At 44.0% G+C, this 20,109-nt stretch overlaps 1 protein-coding gene across 8 annotated transcripts in view; it reads left to right on the top strand.

Moving 5' to 3' along the window:
* Positions 1-20,109, top strand: part of rtkna (rhotekin a) — a 118,183-nt gene that overhangs the window by 72,748 nt on the left and 25,326 nt on the right. Inside the window, exon 1 of one of the 8 annotated variants that reach the window (XM_014172453.3) lies at positions 5,439-6,147. The exons of the other annotated variants lie outside the window; for them this stretch is intronic. Coding sequence (XP_014027928.2) covers positions 6,115-6,147 — 33 coding nt within the window. The 5' untranslated portion in view covers positions 5,439-6,114. Of the gene's footprint in view, positions 1-5,438; positions 6,148-20,109 lie in introns of those variants that run through there. 8 annotated transcript variants of the gene reach the window in all.

The raw sequence follows: 20,109 nt of genomic DNA on the forward strand, positions 1-20,109 counted from the left end.
CATCTACATTTAAAGTATAATAAATCAATTGAATATAAACCTTCACAATACATCCATTATTTATTTTAGTCAGGTCTAAATAAACATTATGATATAAAGAAAATGTATTTCAGAAGAACAGAATATGAGTTGGCCTAGTGTAATCGGGCTATGCTCCATGCCATAGTCTGTAGGCTTGTTCATTTAGGGGTCAACATATGCTTATAAATCGCATGCTATTATTTAATATAATTAGATTTTATAGTAAGAAGAATAAAATAGTAAAGATATTTTTCCCATTCTGCAGCAAGAGTGCACATATGAAGTGGCTATGTTGAGCGTAAAAGTGTTCATTTGAAACAGGTCCTATATGCTTTAGATTTAGAGTTATTTGGCAACTTTAGTTGTGAATGATAGAAACCTTAGAATGTCATAGAAATCGAAACATACAGTATATGGGCTAAATGATGTGACTATAGGCTATTGATGATTTGAGAAAGAAGCAGAAAAGGCTTGTGCTCTGTTCCTTGCATCAGGCTGCACACGCAGTTCTCTCATCAAGTGATCATATTTTCACCCATCAGACTATTCTCAATTTAATCTTGTCTTTACTAATATGTGAAATTCATTTCGAATGGCCCGTTATCAAATGGACAGGAACAGCGGCGGGGGGAAAGACATGTCATCTGTATGCACCCGAATAGCGAATGGAGGCCACTTTCCCAAGGGTTGGTTTTTCACTCATGTCGGGAGGCTATTCCGGTTATTTCACTGCATAACCGGTAATATTCTACCCAAACGCTTTATGCCATGGGCTCTCCAACCCTGTTTCTCTCCAACCCAGTGCTTAATTTAGGAAAACAAGTGAAATCTCTTCGGGAACATCGATAGTAACATGTTTTCACAACAAAACATTTTTAATTAAACTGACAGCCCCTCTCTCTGCACACTGGAGAATGGAATGAAGGAGAGAGGAGGAGATGGAAACGCACGGTGGTGAGATATTCTGTAGCTAAAGGTAATGCGTCAGCCTATTAATTATGAAAATATAAAAAGTGCCGTATTACTAGGCTATTTGCACACCTGAATTGTATAATATTTTCCCAAGTTAAGTTCTGTCAAGTTGGTTGTTGATCATTGCTAGACAGCCATGTTCAAGTCTTGCCATAGATTTTCACGATGATTTTATGTCAAAAATGTAACTACACCTCTCAGGAACATTCAATGTGATCTTGGGAAGAAACTCCCTAGTACTTGCCGATGGCAATCATACCCATAACATGATACAGCCACCACCATGCTTGAAAATATGAAGTGGTACTTAGTGTTGTGTTGTATTTGCCCCAAACATAAGGCTTTGTATTCAAGACAAAATGTTAAGGATGGTTGTATCTTTGTAGTGACGGTGTATTGACACATCATCCAAAGCCTAATTAATGACTTCACCATGCTCAAAGGGATATTTATTTGTACACATTTACCAATCGGTGCCCTTCTTTGCAAGGCATTGAAAAACATCCCTGGTCTTTGTGATTGAAAGTTTTTTGAAATGCACTACTCAATTGAGAGACCTTACAGATAATTGTGTGTGTGTGTGTGGTACATGTTCACCATTATTGAACACGGAATGAGTCCTTGCAACTTTTTATGCAATTTGTTGCACCTGAACTTATTTAGGCTTGCCATAACAAAGGGGTTGAATAATTATTGGATCAAGGCATTTCAGCTTTAAATGTTTTATTAATTTAAAAACAGAAATCTACAACAACAACAAAAATCCACTTTGACAATATGGAGTATTGTGTGTAGATCAGTTACACAAAATCTCAATTGAATCCATTTTAAATTCAGGCTGTACCACAACAACATTTGGAAAAAGTAAAGGGTTGTGAATACTTTCTGAAGGCACAGTAGGCAGGCTACAATGGGAAAGGGGGATAACTAGTCAGTTGTACAACTGAATGCCTTCAACTGAAATGTGTCTAACACATTTAACTCAACCCCTCTGAATCGAGAGGTGTGGGAGGCTGCCTATAAACAATGAATTGCAAGACTTGTCATTAGCATGCCATGCATCTCATACTATAGCCTTTTAATGTATGCTCATAAGTTATCATACATTATACCTATAGTGCCTATAAAGTATTAACAATCTGATTTATGCTTTCAGAAGCATTGCTAGTTGAACGCTAAGAACTTGTATTTGGCAGAGCAGGCAGTCGGTGTATTTGAAGCCCGTTTGTTCTCACAGTTAATTCTGTAGGCCATCCATTTCCTCCACTCTCCTTTCTATCACCGAGGCTGCAAAACGCTTTCATCCATCACCGGCTGACAGCACAATACGCATCAGTGCACACCAACTTCCCAGCGCACCCACAAGGCGTTGCAATTTAGCCATGGCCAGGGAACAAGGAACGGCTAATGTTTTACTTATAGAGTAGGCTTCGGATAAATATACTGATTTATTTGACATATTATAATATATCAGTCAAAGGTTTGGACACACCTACTCATTCAAGAGTTTAAAAAAAAAATTATTTTCTACATTGTAGAATAATAGAAGACATCAAAACTATGAAATAACACATATAGAATCATGTAGTAACCAAAAAAGGTGTCAAACAAATCAAAATATATTTTAGATTCTTTAACGTAGCCACCCTTTACCTTGATGACAGCTTTGCACACTCTTTTGTAAAATACACCAGGTGCAATTTCGAAAATTTGGTTGTGCATCAGCAGTTTTTCTCTTATGTCATTCACTCAATTAGCTGATAATTAGTCATGTCAATTTTTTAATTGGTAGTTAGTTTAGCCAGCGATCTAAACTTGTAGTAATCATGGCTGAATACCGACCGGGCATGCAGGGCATGTGCCCAGGGGCCTTGACCGCCAGGGGCCCCCCCTTTTTTGATTTAGTTAGTCATTTTCACTCATATCATATTAACATGGCATTAGTATTGGCAAAATGTGTAGAATTGTAGGAATTTAGCTTTAAAGGCCCCCACCAGAAGGCAATGCTGCCCCTATTTTGAAGTAATTCCTGTCCTATAGCGGAAATTCTTGTTTAGGTTCCACCTACGAAGAATGACGCAGGCTGCTAATGCATATTCACGAATTGGGGGTTTGGAACGAGGTGGAGAAATAACAAGTAGGATACTGACACCTTTCGGTGTAGCTTTCTAGCATGCTAGCCTTATCTACATAGCTAGGTAATGTTAACTGTTGTTGTTATACCATATTGAAAAGATTAGCCAGGTGGCTAGGCTAGGGGTGGTTCTGGAGCTGGATTTGTAATACGCATTTAGGAAAACCTTTGCCACGGATGGATAGGGGAAACCAGTACCTTTTGACTTTACCATTTATTGTTATCTCCAAAGTTTTGGAATGTTCCATAAATTGCGACCGCGAATATGCCTTACAAAGAGTAAGATGAAGCTCCGGTAATATGGATAACTTAACTGTCTGGACTAGAGATGGTCTTTTATACATTGTAATGGACACGGAGCAACCTTTGGTAGACTGCTGGCAGGCCATTTATCTGCGTGACAGCAATGCCAAGTCAGCCCGTACTCATGCCATAGTTCTCACAGCTAGGGGAAGGGAAATGATAGGCTACAATAACTTTGCTCATGATGCATGCCGCTAATGATATGTAACAACACCCTGAGCACATCGGGCACGTAACAAAATACCAATACAAATGTAACAACAGCACAAAATAGATAATAAACAACTTTGTGGAATTTTCTTTCTTTTCATTATAAGATATACACTTCTGATTTCTAGCTGCACCAATCAAAGCAGTGGATCGTGGTCAAAACCATTCATCTTGGGGCGACGGAGGGAGCGGGGTTCCAAAATCATATCACACGCAATTTTACCATTTATGAAATGGTCATATGTACACTACCATTCAAAGGTTTGGGGTCACTTAAAAATGTCCTTGTTTTTTGAAAGAAAAGCACATTTTTTGTCCATTAAAATAACATAAAATTGATCAGAAATAGTGTAGACATTGTTAATGTTGTACATGACTATTGTAGCTGGAAATGGCAGATTTTTTATGGAATATCTACATAGGTGTGCAGAGGCCCATTATCAGCAACCATCACTCCTGTGTTCCAATGTACAGTGTGTTAGCCTTTTAAAATGATCAACTTGGATTAGCTAATTGATCACAGAAAATCCTTTTGCAATTATGTTAGCACAGCTGAAAACTGTTGTTCTGATTAAAGAAGCAATAAAACTGGCCTTCTTTAGACTAGTAGAGTATCTGGAGCGTCAGCATTTGTGGGTTCGATTACAGGCTCAAAATGTCCAGAAACAAATAACTTTCTTCTGAAACTCGGCAGTCTATTCTTGTTCTGAGAAATGTAGTCTATTCCATGTGAGAAATTGCCAAGAAACTGAAGATCTCATACAACGCTGTGTACTACTCCCTTCACAGAACAGCGCAAACTGGCTCTAACCAGAATAGAAAGAGTGGGAGGCCCCAGTGCACAACTCAGCAAGAGGACAAGTACATTAGAGTGTCTAGTTTGAGAAACAGACGCCTCACAAGTCCTCAACTGGCAGCTTCATTAAATAGTACCCGCAAAACACCAATCTCAACGTCAACAGTGAAGAGGGAACTTCGGGATGCTGGCCTTCTAGGCAGAGTTGCAAAGATAAAAGCCATATCTCAGACTGACCAATAAAAAGAAAAGACTAAGATGGGCAAAAGAACACAGACACTGGACAGAGGAACTCTGCCTAGAAGGCCAGCATCGCGGAGTCGCCTCTTCACTGTTGACGTTGAGACTGGTGTTTTGCGTGTAGTGACCCCAAACTTTTGAACGGTAGTGTATATTTTATATAATTGCAAGAAATTTACTTTAAAACTTACATTTTTCTCTCCACCGTCAAGAGATGGCCCACAAAAAAAATGGTATGCAAGGTGGTGGGCTCCCCAACCAAATCTCGGTTAGGGCCCCCAAAAGGTTAGAGCCAGCCATGCATGTAAAACATTTACTATTTGGTATTTTATATGTGCTCATTGCACACAGTATTGAGGTGAAATGTTGTCACAGTCCCGGATTGAAATTTTGATAGATAGTCATCTATATAATTTCCAAACATACCTCAGATTATCCAGGGGCGGCAGCGTAGCCTAGTGGGTAGAGCGTTGGACAAGTAACTGAAGGTTGCAAGTTCGAATCCCCTGAGCTGACAAGGTACAAATCTGTCGTTATGCCCCTGAACAAGGCAGTTAACCCACTGTTGAAAGTAAGAATTTGTTCTTAACTGACTTGCCTATTAAAAATCCTTTATTTAAACAGTCCAGGCAATGACCGTTTCAGACCCTCACAAGCACCGACTGTCACACAGTCTCCACACGGTAAACTGGCGATGATGTAATCTTGAAACGTTATTTGCTTGAGCAATGGAAATTCGGTGAGAAAAGAGGGGGAGGAGGGAGAGATTTAGCAGGGATTTGGGTTACAGTACTGTCGTGGCACGGTAGCCTAGCTGTGGACTCATGCGCTGTAAGAAAAGAAAACAGCTTTAACACAGGCGATTTGAGTCATACGGGATTTGTCACTATTTCAAAACCTCTCTGGAATCGGACGCACATGCATTCTATTTATTTTGGATATCATTTTCCATAGTGGGCAGCTATAGCCACAGTCAGCAACGGATTTGACAGACGCGAAACCTTATACTAAAACCTTGCCCACGCTCCTGCCTGCCTTTTCGGGTGTGCACACCCGCCTCCTCAGACACCTCCCCCGATGGTCCTCCCGGCGGCCAGTCTATACCCGCCCGGTGCTGGAGAGCGAGTCGGAGGGGTTAGCCTACTGATGACAGCGCAGAGATGAGCCTGGGCAGATGAATGCCACACTCACCACTGGTCCTGCGCGAGCCAGGGATATCCGGTTTTGGTGAACGGACTATAGTGATCACACAACACACTGCAGTGGGCTACATGCAACCTTTCTGAAGATACTTGGATATTCTGTCAATTGATTGATTTATGTCTTGAGGAATCTGTTTTCTGGGTGTGCGGGTTGTTTGGGACGTTGCGTGTAGCCTGTTAGGCTGTTGCGTAAGCGTGTTGCCGGTTTGGAGACTTGAAGAGTACATCTTTCAATCATGGCCGGCATGAATAACTCAAACAATCAGCGGGTAAGTGTGCTGGCTTTACGTTGATCTAAGTAATTTATTTTTTCCTAGGTGTTTCTAGTGGAAATGTTGACATGCTTTAATTTAGAGACTATTTGATCTGGGCTACATAGGAATTGTGCATCCTGCCATAAAATCATCACAACAGTCTGTCATGACATAAATATATGTGACAAGTCCACTTGCTCATTGTACAGCAGGGAAAGTACATTGTTAAAAGTCGTGCCATTTTTATGGCGAAACCCTGTGGGGACAAGGAGAGCGCATGACATACTGTATGCCATCATGACCAAGAACGAACAGTTCTTCTCTGTGGTGACATTGAATGCATGCTAGATTATTCTCTACAAATTGACATTAGTCAAAGACGCACACATTCTTTGGCTGTGGCATAGCTCTCATCTGGTTGAGTCACAGGGTAGATGGGGTGTGATTTGGGATAGTCTGATGTTCTGTGGGACATTCTGTGGGCCATTGTCTTTGAACTTCTGAGAAGTGGGACAATGCAGCCACTGTGCTTTTTAATTATGTTTCAGTCATCAATACATTTCCAGACTGGAGCGCTTCTGTCGATGCCTTGTGCTTCTGTCAGAGTATTGTAGCAGTGGCTCGAATCTCTGTCCATTTCTCTTGTGCCACACTGACTTTGATAAAGGACAAGATCATCTGTATTTGGACCTGTCTTATCATATACAATCTCAATGTGAACGTGTGTTCTATGTGCTGGGCTCCAGGCACATGCCAGCATCACTGAAGCGCTGCTGCAGTAGACAGAGATGTTTGAGCTTGAGGGTGTGTGACCGCTCTTATGAGGACTGTCTAGTACTCCTTCCTGTCGTGTGTGTGCGCGTGTGAACGCTTGTGTGCATGTTTGTTGCCTATACGGACGCATTGTAGTCTAATATGGAAAAGGTCACTTGCGTTGTGACACAGAGGCTGCAACAGCCAGTCTCTCTTTCTTTCTATATTTGAATTCTAGGAATCTCTCTACATCTCCATCCCCTGTCATTACTAGTCACAGAGACAGACTCTTATCATTACATCTAAAAAGGTCATCATGCTAGTTTCAGTAGAGATCTCTTCTTACGTTAGTGTAATGATAGGCATACAGTCTGTGTACATGTGATTCCTCTGCTTTCCACAATCAATATAGTCACTGCAGAGGAGCAGAATGCAGTAACATCCTGTCTCGTTCTCTGCTCGGCTTCAGCTGTAAAGGTCAGGACATGTTTCCTCTGTCTTTCACATATCTGTCATTGTGACTCTGCCTCTGGCCACCCTGGCCAGTGCAGTATCATGGCTCCTGTCCTGGGGGTTAAGGACCGTGACACGGGTATGATGTTGTAGGACTCCTGTCCTGGGGGTTAAGGACCGTGACACAGGTATGATGTTGTAGGACTCCTGTCCTGGGGGTTAAGGACCGTGACACAGGTATGATGATGTAGGACTCCTGTCCTGGGGGTTAAGGACCGTGACACAGGTATGATGTTGTAGGACTCCTGTCCTGGGGGTTAAGGACCGTGACACAGGTATGATGTTGTAGGACTCCTGTCCTGGGGGTTAAGGACCGTGACACAGGTATGATGATGTAGGACTCCTGTCCTGGGGGTTAAGGACCGTGACACAGGTATGATGTGGTAGGACTCCTGTCCTGGGGGTTAAGGACCGTGACACAGGTATGATGTTGTAGGACTCCTGTCCTGGGGGTTAAGGACCGTGACACAGGTATGATGTGGTAGGACTCCTGTCCTGGGGGTTAAGGACCGTGACACAGGTATGATGATGTAGGACTCCTGTCCTGGGGGTTAAGGACCGTGACACAGGTATGATGTTGTAGGACTCCTGTCCTGGGGGTTAAGGACCGTGACACAGGTATGATGATGTAGGACTCCTGTCCTGGGGGTTAAGGACCGTGACACAGGTATGATGTTGTAGGACTCCTGTCCTGGGGGTTAAGGACCGTGACACAGGTATGATGTTGTAGGACTCCTGTCCTGGGGGTTAAGGACCGTGACACAGGTATGATGTGGTAGGACTCCTGTCCTGGGGGTTAAGGACCGTGACACAGGTATGATGTTGTAGGACTCCTGTCCTGGGGGTTAAGGACGTGACACAGGTATGATGATGTAGGACTCCTGTCCTGGGGGTTAAGGACCGTGACACAGGTATGATGTTGTAGGACTCCTGTCCTGGGGGTTAAGGACCGTGACACAGGTATGATGTTGTAGGACTCCTGTCCTGGGGGTTAAGGACCGTGACACAGGTATGATGTTGTAGGACTCCTGTCCTGGGGGTTAAGGACCGTGACACAGGTATGATGTTGTAGGACTCCTGTCCTGGGGGTTAAGGACCGTGACACAGGTATGATGTTGTAGGACTCCTGTCCTGGGGGTTAAGGACCGTGACACAGGTATGATGTGGTAGGACTCCTGTCCTGGGGGTTAAGGACCGTGACACAGGTATGATGTTGTAGGACTCCTGTCCTGGGGGTTAAGGACCGTGACACAGGTATGATGTTGTAGGACTCCTGTCCTGGGGGTTAAGGACCGTGACACAGGTATGATGTTGTAGGACTCCTGTCCTGGGGGTTAAGGACCGTGACACAGGTATGATGATGTAGGACTCCTGTCCTGGGGGTTAAGGACCGTGACACAGGTATGATGTTGTAGGACTCCTGTCCTGGGGGTTAAGGACCGTGACACAGGTATGATGTTGTAGGACTCCTGTCCTGGGGGTTAAGGACCGTGACACAGGTATGATGTTGTAGGACTCATAATTCTCTAGTCGGCACTGGAGCTAATAGGGGCCATTTCTCTTTGTGTGTGTGTGTGTGTGTCCTGGAAGTTATTGTCGAAGGAAGAAAGTGAGAACCAGAGAGGAAGAGGTGAAGTAAGAGATTTTGGGCCCAGTGATCCCTATCTTCTCCAGCAGGTGACATATATTTTAGTTTTTTTCGTTCATCAAGCCTGGAGTTTTTGTATGGCTTATTTGCTACGTGTGGCTTATTTGATTAATGATTAGGTTCTTACGAGCGTACTGATATAATTAGGACACATGACATCCTGGCAACTTTGTGAAGAAAAAACAAATATAGGACTTGTCTGGTCATCACTAGTTTCCACAGCCACAAAGTCATAAACCTCGCCTATTTCTGCCATTTCTCTTCTCAAAATGTGATTTTAATTGTAACCTTAACCACACTGCTAACCTTATGCCTAACCTTAATGAATTTTTAAGATACAGACAATTTTAATGTTGGCTGTGTTAAGTAGTGTAAACCCCTTGTGCCTTTTCTTCACATGCGTTATCTGGCCTCTCATTGGCTGGAGTGGTCCCACCTGATCTTGCCTCCTCCCGACTGCCTTCCATTTTTGAAGACATTGCTTTTCGTTGTTAGAGCGGCCACTACAGTATCGGGTCAATGTAATTGATAATCTCTGTGAGAACCGAGCCACACACATTCCACATGCTCAGTCAATAGTGTACCCTTTTTACCTCACATTCAGACATAAATTGCATCGTTTACTCCTTTACACACACACACACACACACACACACACACACACACTGTTGCAGCTCACACAAAATAGCACTGTCCTCTGAGATGCATCCCAACCTTGACTCCCATGAGTAATCTCCCTTAGTTCTCTCTGTCCTGTCTTGTTTTAAGAAGTGGCGAATCATTCTGGTTGGTTTGTCCTGATGAGCTGCAGGGTGCCTCCTACGAGCCTGTTGAGAGAGGAGATGGAGGAGAGACGGAGAGCAGTATATTTTTAGACAGTCAAAGTGATGGATGTCTGTGCAGGGAGATAGATTTATGTAGATGGACTCCAGCAGCCAGACAGGTAATGCAGTGTGGCAGGCATCTCTCGCAGCAGACAGGAACCAGTCAGTCATTTATATAGGCTGTCTGTCACGCCCTCAACAGGCCTACCTGTTTAGTGGGAGAACAGTTCACGATGATCAGTGTTACACTGCTCTATGTCTGACTGAAAGGTGTGTGTGTTTTACCACACTCCACACTTATGTCACGCTGCTTTGCTTTCTCCTGCCAGACCATTATTAGATTGTGTGTGTTAATGAAGTTACTCTTGTGTTTTTGTTGTGATAAGTGGTGAGAACAGACACGCAGACTCCTCTTACACGTGCACGCCCTCTCACACATACACAAACTCATACACTGTAAGATGAGATGGAGAGACACTTTTACTCGTGTGTGTGTGTGTGTGTGTGTGTGTGTGTGTGTGTGTGTGTGTGTGTGTGTGTGTGTGTGTGTGTGTGTGTGTGTGTGTGTGTGTGTGTGTGTGTGTGTGTGTGTGTGTGTGTGTGTGTGTGTGTGTGTGTGTGAGTGAAGGAGAACGACCCAGAGGTATCGTCCTAGCCACCCTCGCAGCCTGCTCCAATGCGTAGAATGTGAATCAGCCACGGCGCACAGATTCTGTTAGACATCTGAGTCAACAGTCAACAGGCAGGGGGCGGGTATTTCCACCTAAAGACCATTGCTAAGGCTAACCGCTGAGGCTAACTGCAGCTAAGTCGACTCCAACATGAATGTTAACATTTGTTCCAGACCGTAAAATATATGTTTGTCTGCAGTCTGGCTAGTCAGACAGTGTGCTTCTCAGAATAACACTTCACCACATATCTCCTCACAATGTGGAGAAACAGGGCCTTGTCTGGCTCCGGGGTTTCCCCCAGCCTGGAGAACAGGGCCTTGTCTGGCTCCGGGGTTTCCCCCAGCCTGGAGAAACAGGGCCTTGTCTGGCTCTGGGGTTTCCCCCAGCCTGGAGAAACAGGGCCTTGTCTGGCTCCGGGGTTTCCCCCAGCCTGGAGAAACAGGGCCCTGTCTGGCTCCGGGGTTTCCCCCAGCCTGGAGAACAGGGCCTTGTCTGGCTCCGGGGTTTCCCCCAGCCTGGAGAAACAGGGCCCTGTCTGGCTCCGGGGTTTCCCCCAGCCTGGAGAACAGGGCCTTGTCTGGCTCCGGGGTTTCCCCCAGCCTGGAGAAACAGGGCCTTGTCTGGCTCCGGGGTTTCCCCCAGCCTGGAGAAACAGGGCCTTGTCTGGCTCCGGGGTTTCCCCCAGCCTGGAGAAACAGGGCCTTGTCTGGCTCCGGGGTTTCCCCCAGCCTGGAGAACAGGGCCTTGTCTGGCTCCGGGGTTTCCCCCAGCCTGGAGAAACAGGGCCTTGTCTGGCTCTGGGGTTTCCCCCAGCCTGGAGAAACAGGGCCTTGTCTGGCTCCGGGGTTTCCCCCAGCCTGGAGAAACAGGGCCCTGTCTGGCTCCGGGGTTTCCCCCAGCCTGGAGAAACAGGGCCTTGTCTGGCTCCAGGGTTTCCCCCAGCCTGGAGAAACAGGGCCTTGTCTGGCTCCGGGGTTTCCCCCAGCCTGGAGAAACAGGGCCCTGTCTGGCTCCAGGGTTTCCCCCAGCCTGGAGAAACAGGGCCTTGTCTGGCTCCGGGGTTTGGGGGCATTTCCCGCAGCCTGGTGTACATGTCCTTATAGTAGCAGATGTTGGAGTGGTGGTAGTGGGTGTGTTGTCCGTGGGATTCCTGCAGTCCTGGTGTGTGACTGGCTGGTCTGGAGGACAGAGATGATGATGGACTGATCATTTGCATGTCCCAAACTAATTTCCTCTCTCGCTCCCTCTGTTTGGCTGTCCGTTTGGGTCTCTTTCGCCCTCTGTCTTTTGCATGCATGTACAGACAGATGTACACACACTGACAAACAGACACATATAAATGTATTTGCTTTCCTGCAAGTAGACCTATTCATATTAATTTGGGTAAGGATGAGATGGCAAGAGAGGGAGAGAAGGGAGAGAGACTCTCTTAATGGAGCTCATCTTGCAACTATGCACTTTTGCAACTTTTACTTAACACATGAATATGAATGTTACCCCATTATCTTTGAGGTGGCAGGTAGCCTAGTGGTTAGAGCGTTGTGCCAGTCACCGAAAGGTTGCTACTTCGAATCCACGAGCTGAGAAGGTAAAAATCTGTCGTTCTGCCCCTGAACAAGGCAGTTAACCCACTGTTCCTAGGCCGTCATTGTAAATAAGAATTTGTTCTTAACTGAATTGCCTAGTTAAATAAAGGTAAAATAAAAATCTTAAGAGGCATCCACTAAGTTACTTAAATTCTGAAGGAGAGAGACGAGGAAGACGGTGCAGCGAAGGTTAAAAAAAGACAGGGTGATGGCAGAGAAGTGACACAACACTTCTATTGTCCTAGATGTAATGTACAGCCCCCTTCGCATGCCTCATCCATACTATTAGTCTTATCAGTGTTTTGACCGAGCAGGTTGAGGGTGTGACCACTGATGTGGTAGAGTTAGAGATAAAGCTCCAGGGTAACTGGTCCTACGGCTGGCTCATATATGTGACCGACCGTCTCGATTCAGTCTTATGTAGCAACATTTGAAATTGTGTTTTTTTACAATGGATAAAAGTAGAGACTCAGAGCTACAAAATTGTATATCATACACTACAGTTGAGGAACAATGGGAAAGTAATTCTGCTTTGAAAGTTGATAAACTTGTAACCTCACTTTTGAGAAAATGGTCCTCGAATATTTTGGTATACCTACTGGAGCTCTTCTTTGTCTACACCCATTCAGCATCATTCACACCCTCTTAAGCTTTAGCCCCACCCGTCTCTAAGGATTCACGTGAGGCCATGTACTAAACAACAAAAGATTTTAATACTAAAGGCTGGTTTATACTACGCCTATCGACAGTTGTCGCAGTGACATCATGAACATTCTATTGTCGTCCGACATCAAACTTGTCGTGACGTTATTATGAAAAAGTATAAACACAAAAACTATTAGCAGAACTATTTTAACACCAATAAACCCATCTGTTTTAAAAATGAATGTAGTGTATGTCAATCTAGCAAACCAGGCAACTAAAAGCAACTTTTTAAACAATGTTTTGGTTTGTTTCTATCTTTAGCTAGCTAGCTAACGTTAGGTTAGCTAGCTAGCTAATGTTAGGTTAGCTGGCTAGCTAATGTTAGCCAGCTAACGTTAGGTTAGCTGGCTAGCTAATGTTAGGTTAGCTGGCTAGCTAATGTTAGGTTAGCTGGCTAGCCAGTTCAAATAATGACCATATCATATAGCTGACATTGTCTTCACTTTGTCATTTGTATTCATTTTTACAGGAAAATAAACTCACAAGATCATTATTTACAAGTTAATGCCGAACCAATTACAGAAAATAGCTTACGATTATGAGTGTGATGAAATAAAAGCAGTGCATTCTACCAGAGAATTTTAGAACTTGGACACTGTCTTGTTAGCCTAACGTTATATCCTAATTTGACTTTGGTGTAGGTCATGTTCTTCACATTACCGTTTCTGGTCAACACATACTATATCATATAAAGTCCAAGTTTATTTGTCACATGACAGGATACAGAAGGGGTTGTGGAATGGTTACTTGTATAGTGGAGTCTTTTTTTGGCTAGCTAAACAATGAACCATATTTCCAACACTTAACGTTACTACCCTGCATGAATCTGCAGGTAGCTAACCAACCAGGTTCAATGTTAGCTAGCTAGCTAACATTAGTCTATCTAGCAATGCAAATGTCTCTGAGATACAAATAACATTACTACACAGATCATACATGTAATGTTAGCTAGCGAGCCTGCCAGCTAACGTTAGCTAGCTAGCTAACAGTATGCTTTAACTTGAAATGAAAATGACATTCTGACAAAATTAGAAATGTATAATATCTGAAAATGTAGCTAGCTAGACTCTTACCCGTATACATGGATGGACGCTTCTCCCTCTCTGTCACGGATGCCATGGTTGCCCTTAGTTTGAAAATGTAATCCGAAGACAGGTCTTTTATACAACAGCCTTCTGTGTTCTCTTTTCGACTCCCTCTTCATATTTGCAATCAAATGCCAGAATTTTCTCCAATTCCACTGGGCACGGCACTGATTTCAAAACTCGTTCCTCCGGAAAGTGGAGAGCAATACTTTTGCATTTCTACTACGTGATATCTTTTTTTTAAAAAGCCACATTAAAAAGGATTTCCTACACATACTGACCAGCTCATGTTATAGACAGAAGCGTGCTACATGGCTGACCAATCCGAACTCATCTCTCGGGAAGGCCAGCCCATCCATGATCTCAGGCAAACATGGCTAGCGGGATGGTTCTTGACTTTTTCCGTGGCTCAACCAACTAGGCTTGTAATATAAACAATGTATTCGTATTTACAGGTGGCATACAAGTTTGTTATTAAGGCACATGAAAGTTCACATGTTCCAGAAGGCATTTCTGAAAAAAGAAACGCATTTTAGATTACAAAAAGCTTAACGTTCAAATAGCTCTCCTGTGAAGTAGTGAATCGTGACATATGCCTAGCTTCCTGAAACGAGTCACATATATGATGATGAACACTGTCCCCTCAGTGTCCCGTGAGGCTCAGTTGGTAGAGCATGGCGCTTGCAATGCCAGGGTTGTGGGTTTGATTCCCACAGGGGACCAGTATGGAAAAAAAAGTATGAAAATGTATGAACTCAAGTCGTTCTGGATAAGTGTCTGCTAAATGACAAAAATGTAAATGTAATGTTATGACAAGGTGGCAGAGCCAATGGTCCTGCTCACAGCATCACCACAAGCATCCTCTACCTGCTATCTACTTCCATGTCTTGAGTGTGTGTGTGTGTGTGTGTGTGTGTGTGTGTGTGTGTGTGTGTGTGTGTGTGTGTGTGTGTGTGTGTGTGTGTGTGTGTGCGCCACAGTGGCATTTCTAAATAAGACGGCAGCAGTGCAGTGACGTTAAGTCAGGGTGTGTTTGTTTTCGTTGGGTGTGTTTGTTATGCATGTTTTGGATGTGTGGTCTATGTGTAGTCACCCAGGGTCCAAGGTCCCCCTGCAATGTCTGCTGGAAGTCTATATTAGGGGAGGGTTAGAGTGGGAGGGTTAGAGTGGGAGGGTTAGAAGGGGGGAGGGGGTTTAAGGGCCGGTTAGGCCGGCTCATCTGATTTAGCCCTGATTTCCTCATCCAGCTTCAGACACAGAGAAAAGCCCCGGATTAGAGAGTGCCACGCAGCCTCCAGCAGAGTGTGTGTGTGTGTGTGTGTGTGTGTGTGTGTGTGTGTGTGTGTGTGTGTGTGTGTGTGTGTGTGTGTGTGTGTGTGTGTGTGTGTGTGTGTGTGTGTGTGTGTGTGTGTGTGTGTGTGGGGGGGGGGGGGGGTGGGTGTAACTGTACAGACCTATCTCTTTCTGGCACAGCATGTCCTCTCCCCCTCTCATCCCCCCTCTCATCTCTCCTCTCTTCTACAGCAGATTCCTCTCTCTGTATTGTAGCTGTCTCTCTCTCGCGCTGTCTCTCTCCGTCTTTCTTCAATTGAATTCCAGGGTGAAGAGAAGAATCAAAGCGGTCTCGTTGAGAGAGATCATAGCAGACTTTGATCAGGGTCTTACCTAGGCCTCTATTAACAGTTCCTCTCTTTTTCTTCTGTTAGCTTACAGGAAAAGCCAGCTAATCAGTTAACGAGCCAGTGCTCTGAACATGTGTAGTAGTCAGTGGCTTTGTTCCAACCTACAATGTAACACTGCCAAGAACTGGGCCTTTTCTACTGTGTATTATGCTTGTGTGTGTATAGGCGCCCTGCTGTGCATAATGGTTTTGTGTGTGTAATTACTTTCCTCTTGCAGCTCCCAGACATTCAGTTCTGCCAATCATTCTCATTAGAGTTTTTCCCATTCCTGTTAGATTTGCAGACGATGGAATGAGTTAGGGCTGGGCGATAAAACGAGAGGCTGCCTGGATCTTTAATTTAAAGACCCTTGCTCCCTTCGGTCTCAACATAGACTTTGATCTGAAGCCATTCTTGTGATAATTGTGATTTTGCCATTGTAATTATTTGTTAGATACATTTTAGACTACAAATGCCATGATCGTATGCTATCCATTTGTTTGTCTTTTTGTATGTTCTTTGTATGCCATTTTTTTAAATATTTGAGTTAACCAATGATATTAGGCCATACTTGGCCATGATTACAAACACCTGTGTGTCTCTTGACACTATATAAATGACTCATCTCGCAGTGTTTGTGATGATACCCTGATGAAGACAGCTTTGCTGTCGAAACGTTGGTTATTAAATTTTTGCATCTGAGCTCTTAGAGTGTGCGGCTTTCCTTTATTTCCTAGTGTTCTACTCCGCTAGCCAGCACCTCGCCTTTAAAGGTGTGCGTTTCTTTTTTCTAGAAAGCTGTATGTTACCATTACAGAGTAGTAACCTGCAGTTCATATACAGTGATCTGGGAACATGTGCTTATTTATGCCCTAGTGTGGTTTGGTCTGTACTCACCGTTTCGTAAATTTACTCTCTGTGGGTTTGCTGTGTGCTGAGATCACAACAGACGCACACACACACACACACACACACACACACACACACACACACACACACACACACACACACACAGATGCAGACAAACACACAGATTGCCGACTCCAGCGTTAGTATTCTGTTGCACACTAGCAATAATATGAAGAAATTCCAAGGCACCAACATCTTAGCCAAGTCTGTGTCTCAATGCTGGTTTTGATGAAGGACTGAAAGTTTTCCATATTACTCTCATCTTCTTGACTTCTTGTCCTACTGTATCTCTTATCTCCAGCTACGTGATGTTGATGTAAGGCCTGATCCAGCTGAGACACGGGTTTATAGCCAAACAGGAATCTAATCTAAAAGCATCTGGAGTTAAAACCTCTACAGGATTGGTGGGTCCCCCTCGGGACGGTTGAGCTAGCGTAGGCTGTGATTAGCATGAGGTTGTAAGTAACAAGAACATTTTCCAGGACATAGACATATCTGATATTGGCAGAAAGCTTAAATTATTGTTAATCTAACTGCACTGTCCAATTTACAGTAACTATTAATTACAGTGAAGGAATACCATGCTATTGTTTGAGGAGAGTGCACAGTTATGAACTTGAAAAGTTATTAATTAACCAATTAGGCACATTTGGGAATTCTTGATACAAAATTTTGAACAGAAATGCAATGGCTAATTGGATCTGTCTAAATGTCAAAAACTTTGCACATACTGCTGCCATCTAGTGGCCAAAATCTAAATTGTGCCTGGGCTGGAATAATACATTATGGCCTTTCTCTTGCATTTCTATGATGATGGTACAATTTTTTTTTTTTTAAACGAATGTTTTTATCTTTTACCAAATCTGATGTTATATTCTCCTACATTCATTTCACATTTCCACAAACTTCAAAGTGTTTCCTTTCAAATGGTGTCAAGAATATGCTTATCCTTGCTTCAGGTCTTGAGCTCAGATTTGGGAATGTCATTTTAGGCGAAAATTGGAAAAAAAAAGTGTCTGGACGTTTTAACTCTCTGAATGTGCACGCCAGTGAATTAATTTGGTAAATTCAGTATCTTCTCAGATTAGCCTACTTATTTTAGTCACACCTTAAAACCTGAGCCTTGAGGACACTTTGAGGTACAAGTGGTACTAGGCCTGTGTAATTGATAACAAACCAAGCTAGTCTCAGTTCATGAGGGTGAGTCTATGCCAGAAGGTCTTAGTGAGTCTGTAAGCAGGGCTTGGCTTGGCTGCCAGTCTCTACTCTTAACGGATGAGCTTGTTGTTGTCAAGCTCTTAGGCACTTTCCTTTCACCATGGACAGGCTTGGTCTCCTCAAACTAAACCCTCACACACATGCAAATACACATTCACATAGGGCTGGGTGCTATGGCCTAAAATCAGATTTTTATTTTATTTTTATTTTTTTACTAGTGGGTGATTCACGATATATATCTCGATTTTTTTTTTTTAAACCTTTTTCTCTAAATAATCTTTGTTGTATAATTAAAGGTCAATACACCGCATTTCAAACAGTCAGCAATAATCTAATGAATTCAGAGCTTGTAAAATGATATCTAGGCTAAATATAAACCTTCCACAACCATCGGACCCACTAAGAATGGCATTATTTTATCAAAATTGTTTAACCTGATTATTTGTAGTAATCACTGATCTGACTTTCAAGTCTGTCTATAAAAATGACCTTTTTGTTACAAATTTAACCAGAATTCTGGACAATGCACATTGACTAATAATCACCAACTTCTGGTTGCAGGTATTATAGAAAATTAACACAGGTCTCGTGAGTAGCCAGATAATATTTATTTTTAAAGCCAAAGATCTGTTCAACATTTTGGAAGTTGAGATATAAAAAGGGTATCGTTACAAATGCTAAGTTCTCCTCTATTACAGTAAAATAATGTGTGTCGGTTTCCATATGGCCGATTTTATGTCGGACCAAACCTCAGATTCAAATAGCGAGTTGAAGCTGCTTGTTGTCAGAGAGGAAGAAGTGATCTTTAGTCTCTTTGTTGTTGTGAGTGGCAGGGAAAGGGGCTTGGTGTCTGTGCGAGTGGGAAGGTGCACAGTGCACAGAAGTGAAGGAGACGAGACCAAAAAAACAGCGCTCATAAAAACTGAAAAAAAAAGACTCACCTTAATTATTGCGGTACCGACCGCGATAAAGGCATTTGAAACATCACGCTAAAACATTCCTACTCTCACACACCCATGACCCCCACCGAACCCCAGCTAGTAGTGTACTCTTTCATAGAGCTGAACCCATGAATCCCACTGACCCCCAGCTAGTAGTGTACTCTTTCATAGAGCTGAACCCATGAATCCCACTGACCCCCAGCTAGTAGTGTACTCTTTCATAGAGCTGAACCCATGAATCCCACTGACCCCCAGCTAGTAGTGTACTCTTTCATAGAGCTGAACCCATGACCCCCACCGACCCCCAGCTAGTAGTGTACTCTTTCATAGAGCTGAACCCATGACCCCCACCGAACCCCAGCTAGTAGTGTACTCTTTCATAGAGCTGAACCCATGAATCCCACTGACCCCCAGCTAGTAGTGTACTCTTTCATAGAGCTGAACCCATGACCCCCACCAACCCCCAGCTAGTAGTGTACTCTTTCATAGAGCTGAACCCATGAATCCCACTGACCCCCAGCTAGTAGTGTACTCTTTCATAGAGCTGAACCCATGACCCCCACCAACCCCCAGCTAGTAGTGTACTCTTTCATAGAGCTGAACCCATGAATCCCACCGACCCCCAGCTAGTAGTGTACTCTTTCATAGAGCTGAACCCATGAATCCCACCGACCCCCAGCTAGTAGTGTACTATTTCATAGAGCTGAACCCATGAATCCCACTGACCCCCAGCTAGTAGTGTACTCTTTCATAGAGCTGAACCCATGACCTCCACCAACCCCCAGCTAGTAGTGTACTCTTTCATAGAGCTGAACCCATGAATCCCACCGACCCCCAGCTGGTAGTGTACTCTTTAATAGAGCTGGACCAATGGAATATTTGCTATGTAGAACCCCTAGGCTGTATCTCTGCTCCAGATAACACACATACAATCACATCCTCTTTTTCTGTCCACACACACCGCTCCTCTCTGAGCTGGGGCCCAGCTGCACTGGAACACTCAGTGCCTTTGTGTGAGAACAGCTGGCAGCAGTCACGCACTATGTCGTTGATTTGATTTGATACTCCCCCGACAAACACACACACACACACACACACACACGCAGTCGCACATACGCCTAAAGCCGTCCATTCCCACTGGGCACAGACGTCAATTAAACGTCTATTCCATGTTGGTTCAACGTAATTCCGTTGACGGGCCGCCCCCAGGTGGTGAGGGTAGGTAACAACATCTCCACTCTGCTGATCCTCAACACTGGGGCCCCACAAGGGTGCGTTCTCAGTCCTCTCCTGTACTCCCTGTTCACCCATGACTGCGTGGCCTTGCATGCCTCCAACTCAATCATCAAGTTTGCAGACGACACTACAGTGGTAGGCTTGATTACCAACAACGATGAGACAGCCTACACGGAGGAGGTGAGGGCCCTCAGAGTGTGGTGTCAGGAAAATAACCTCTGACTCAA

This window comes from Salmo salar, chromosome 24, assembly GCF_965601325.2.
Source record: "Salmo salar chromosome 24, fSalSal1, whole genome shotgun sequence".
Taxonomy (NCBI): Eukaryota; Metazoa; Chordata; class Actinopteri; order Salmoniformes; family Salmonidae; genus Salmo; species Salmo salar.